This window comes from Coffea eugenioides, chromosome 10 (assembly GCF_003713205.1).
Source record: "Coffea eugenioides isolate CCC68of chromosome 10, Ceug_1.0, whole genome shotgun sequence".
Classification (NCBI taxonomy): Eukaryota; Viridiplantae; Streptophyta; class Magnoliopsida; order Gentianales; family Rubiaceae; genus Coffea; species Coffea eugenioides.
Window position 1 is genome coordinate 5,831,327 of NC_040044.1, and position 5,608 is coordinate 5,836,934.

At 32.8% G+C, this 5,608-nt stretch overlaps 1 protein-coding gene across 1 annotated transcript; it reads right to left on the bottom strand.

The window, feature by feature from the left end:
- Positions 1-4,064: 4,064 nt before the first annotated feature.
- Positions 4,065-5,540, bottom strand: LOC113750276. The gene is made up of 5 exons (XM_027294274.1): positions 5,429-5,540; positions 5,096-5,352; positions 4,798-5,001; positions 4,448-4,549; positions 4,065-4,319 (listed from the first exon to the last, which is right to left on the bottom strand). Exons 1-5 carry the CDS (start codon positions 5,538-5,540, stop codon positions 4,065-4,067), a joined length of 930 nt encoding a protein of 309 aa, XP_027150075.1.
- Positions 5,541-5,608: the final 68 nt, after the last annotated feature.

A 5,608-nucleotide genomic window follows, 5' to 3' on the forward strand; every position in this document is an offset into this window, starting at 1 on the left:
TGAGAACAATTTGGATACATTCACTTTAACGTGTCTAGTGTCTTGGATTGAGAAGCACTTGATTAATCGCATTCTCAAGATTGAAGACAGACTTTCGCGTAGCTGCTTCCACCAATCTTTTCCACTTAAGGCCTTTCTCTTCATCTTCTTGCCCTTTTCTCCTACCATTAACTCTGTAACAAGCCTTTCAACATCATCCCTCTTAACATTATTGTCTATCTCCAATCCAATGCCCCATTTTGTGCAGAAAAATCAGCAATTAGTTTGTTGGTCAGCGAAAAACGGCCAACAGATCATAGGCAGCCCATAGCTAATGCTTTCAATCGTGGAATTCCATTCACTATGAATTAAGAATCCTCTGACAAAATGGTGCTTAAGAACTTTCGCTTGAGAGCACGAGCTTGCAAACATGTTGGAATTCAAGTGCAAAACAAATAACTACTGAAACATTGAATACATAACAATTTGATGACAAACAAGTCATAAGTATGAAAGATAACGACACATAATATTTAACATAATCAATTCCATCATTGAACCTACGTTCATAGAGAGAACATCCACTTTTTATTATGAGAGAAAAACTTTATATTAGAATACAATTTGAATCCAACCTCAACCCTTATATACTATTTCTCATTTTTCAAGAATCCTCTCTCATTCTATATTTAAAACTGCATGTCCCCCTAATGTACTTATTATGTGCCAATATATAGTATAGCAATTCACCTATTTATAGAAAATATTATTTGGCTAAAAATCAAATAATAACAGGAAATTAATACTAATCCCTAAACTTGTACAAAATAGAAGATAACTTCTAAATCCTAAACAAAATAGAAAATTTTTTGACTACTATTTCAAATAAATAAAATCAATTACTCCCTCCATCTCATTTATTTAGTCATGTTTAGAGAATCTTTTTAAAAATAGTGAGTGTATTTGAATTGTAAATTATTTGAGATAATTTTATGAAAAAAGTACTGTAGAATTTTTTTTGATATGATATATGTGAAATAAAAAGATAATTGGAAAATGTGTTGATGATGCAAGCAAATCAGTGTGTGTAAATAAGGTATAAATAAAGTATATTTTTTTACAATCCAAACACACTCAGTGATTTGATTGTAATATATGTACTTCTCTTTTCAATTTTATCTCCACAAATTCAAATTTTAAATTTGAATAGTAACATGCATGTAATTAGAAAGAAGGACTATATTGGAAAGACAGATTAAAAGGTGTTTTGACTTTTCTAACATGATAATTGTTTTGGAACGTTTTAAAATAGAAAGTATGACATTGGAAAGAGAGATTAAAAGATGTTTTGACTTTTCTAACATAACAATTGTTTTGGAACATTTTAAAATGGAAAGTATGACACTTTCAATAGGACGGAGAGTAGAAAACTAGTTAATTAAGAAACCTATCTAAAAAAAATTAAATCAATTTCCTACAAATCTCCACCTTAACAAATATTTCTTTTAGGAACCATTGACCTTCAATTACCAAATACACATCCGAATCAATATAGTTCTGACATCTAATTGATTCAATCGGCAAGTGAACATATGTAGTTACTCTAAATCCAACCTCCCGTTGACTCGCGAGAAGGTACCTCAATTCACTATCTCCCTTCGCAGGATTTCTTCTCACCATCACTTGCAACTCGAAATCTCCTTCTGTGAGTTATATTTCTAATCATTGAGACAATCAAGTGGTAAAATTATCATACTTCTTCATATTCTCAGGATTGTCTCGTCAAGTGTAATTGTCAAGACTCCATCTATAACATAAAACTCATAGCCATCAAAGTTTTCTTGCATTTGAGAATTAGATCCCTTTATTTCTTCAAAACACATGTCACACCACCTAAAAAATATAATTCAAATCAAAAGATCATCTGAGATGAAGTATCAACCGTTAAAGTTGCGAGAATGTCTCCACCGATTCATGTCCAAAATTAACATTGAATTTCACCTTTTTTTCACTCTCACTACAAGAAAAACTGCTTATAGAGGCGCATCAAAATGTCACAAGTCACGCTTTATTGAGGCACTTAATATATTGAGGCACATACTTAGTGTGCCATGTAAAACCTATGTCACAAAAGCTTTTTAAGGCACAATTAAGTGCCACGACACAGGAAACAATTCAGACATTTAGAAGTGCCAACACAAGGTTGTAATGGTTACACCAAAAAATGCCTTAATTGGGATTTAACTTTCAAGAACTCAACTTTTTAGAGGCACAAAACAATGCCATCTTAACTTTAAGTTGACACTTAAAAATGCCTTAACAGTCCGTTCTTGAGATAGTAGTATTTGTCACAAAATGGTTGTTATTGAGGCATGCAAGTATGCCACTATATAGCTTAATGTAGATACTGGCAAATGCCTCTATATCAACCTTTAAAAGTGTTTTAAAATGCCTCAAAAACCTGCTATGTAACAAGAAAATTTCTACTACGAAAAACCCTTATCGTGACACTTTCAAGTGCCTCAATAGACTGGATTTTTTTTCTTTTTTATGCCCAGCCACAGGTACTGCTGTGAATATAACATTCGTATTGTGTCAATATAATTGTACATTCATATTGGACATCTCACATTCAATGACCAAAACCAGCAATATTTGATTGAAAATCCACTTTCAAATTGTCACCATAACCAATGATTACAATTAAAGTACTTATAACTCCTGGTAGTTTTCCAACCAACCAATTAAACTTTCATCCTTGCAAAAAAAAAAAAACATAATATTTGTTTTAACATTCATCAAACAGCTAGAATGTCCTACTAATTGTTTGCCACGATTTCACCTAAATAGCACCAGATAAATTAAAATCAACTAAACCGCTAGTAGACCAACTTCTTGTAATATGTGCAGCAACATTTTGTCCTTTTACAGTTAGAGCACTTCCATATAAGTGGATAAGTATCCATATGCTGCAACACCTTGTCCACTTTTGAATTTCAGCACATCAATCTTCGCAAATTTTTACCTATAGCATAAGTATATTATGTATTAAAATCTATCGTAATTATCGAATGAAACAAACATATAAGATATTAACAGTTAACATAATTTGAAAGCTAGAAAAGGAAAAACATACTAGTTTTGTTGGCCAAGCTATAGGAGCACCAATTGAATCAGCAATTGTCTGCAAAGGCACATAAGGCCTAATCAAATGCTCATCACGTTCAACCACAACTTGAACTAGCACTTCACACCAATTCGAACCTAGTGGTTGGCCTCCAACTATTGTAGAAGGATCAAGGGATTGAAGCCGTCCAATTGCCACAACTTTTGTTGGCTCATCTAAGCTAAAAAGAGAAATCCAGTCTCCCTCCTACATGAAAATGCAAAACTCGAAACATCAGAAAACTAACCATATGCAAATTAGTCACATCAAAATTCCAGTCCATACTTCTACAAAAGTCCACAACTACTCAAGAGTAACATGTAACAAATATAAAAATAACTAAACTAAAATTGCTTTCAAATTGTAATAGCAAAACATATCTACATGGTCGGACCATTTCAAGGAAATCCCTTTCAAGCAAAACAGCAAAAGTGTTACTAATGTTGATACAGCCAGCAGCGCATATCAAATGTCTATCGAATAGCCTTTGGGATACTTAGTTAGCATATTTCCATCAACTCTACGCTTCAGTCAGATTGGAGAAATTAAAAGCTTCAACATTACAGTTCAAGTAATAAACACAGCACAGAGAAATGTAATCTTTGGTCAGCATCATCTTAGTAATCTTTGGTCATTCATGCAAAGAGTAACATGAGATAAAAATAAAAATAAATAAACTAAAATTGCTTTCATATTGTAATACCACAACATGCCTAAATATCAGATCATTATCAAGCAAAGAGGGCTGGCATTACCGAACAAATATATTAAAAAACTTACTTTAAGAGGTCTAAGACTGGAACTTGAGGTTGAGATATGATTAGATGATGTTGAAGTGATTCTTGATTGATTCAGCAAGTTATGACCATTTTGTTGCTCTAAATAAGCTTTCAGGTTAGCAAGTTCTCTTGCTTGATCTTTAATTTGTTCCTCTTGCTGAGCGAGCAAATTTTGCCTTCATCTCTAATATTTCATGTTTTTGATCCAACACTAGTCGCTGAGATCCACTTCGACTAGGTTCATCACCCCACACATCAGTTGGACATATACCAAAACCATACATCCGTGCATGCCCATGCTTGTCTTGCCCAACTACTTGTGCAAATACATCATTTTTTCCAATAGGATCTTCAGTATCAGGAGGCAATTGACTAACCTTTTCATTCATTGCAAGCTGCAAAAGGGTAAAGAGTAAGACAATGATTACATTTGTACAATCCTAATATAGATTAGAAAGTAATGGATAGATCTTTCTAATATATTTTAAAGCAAGTAAACAGCATAATGAAAGATTTTACTTACCATAATATTAGCTGCTGCACTACTAGATGGGTTTCCTTTGTTATCAGTGTAGCAGTGATTGAACATTTCAACTCGTGAAGGATTGCGGCCTAATTTTTTCTTCTGTATCAAAAAGAATTTTTGTTTAAACAAATTGAAATAATATTAAATAAAGCATAATAGAATAGCCAGAAATGTTTACCATGTTTGCTCGAATCTGGGCAAATGATTTCTTCCCGGTATTATGATTCGTGGTCTTCATTGCCCTTGCATTTTTATTTTTTTCACTAGTTTTCTATATCACATACAAATAATTTAGAAATAACTCTAAAATACTGATATACTATTACATAAAGGGAATATACATATACCTTTGTTTCTTCTAACTCCCAATAATCAGCAATGACTTTATATTGATCTTTTACCACTCTCACATCTAAATTGAGCATTTGAGTTTCAACTTGTATATTTGGCTTGTAGTATGTTGCTTTAATCCATGCCTTCCAATTCCTCCAATACTTGCCCAAAGCACGAAGAATCCAAATTTTTGCACTGGGAGGGACATCAAATTTTTCCTACAATATATTTCATGTGCTTAGATTCCACCCATCATATCATAAATAACTAACAAATATTGATACAAGTTTTAACTGATTTAAGCTTTATTACCTTGACAATCTTTAACATGTCTTTCTTCCGAGAATTGTCAATTTTTCGCCAATCTTGGACGTCAATTGGGGCATATGAACCATTTCTTGATATTGTACCCAAGAACTCTGTAAATCTTGATTTATTTTTGCCCACTGGTTTGCCAAGTTTGTTGAATTTAACTTTATAACGATGCGATGTAGGCTGACCCCAAACACTTGTCATATATGTTGGCCCTCGTGTTTTTTTTGCCTCCACATCACCATCAGTCTCATCATCTAAAAAAATAAGAACAATATTTATTAGTGTATATGCAATAATATACTTAAAAATCTCAAATGCTCTTGCTAATACCTGTGTTCTGAAGCTCTTCCACTCTTATAGACTGATTTTCCATATGCTCATCAATTGGTTCATCAATAAGTCGGCTGCTACTGGAATTTCTTCGTTTCTTAGTCCTAGCCATGTCTGAACAACAAACTCAATTCATGTAACATTTAGTCAATTTAATAAAGTTAATAAACTACAACTAAA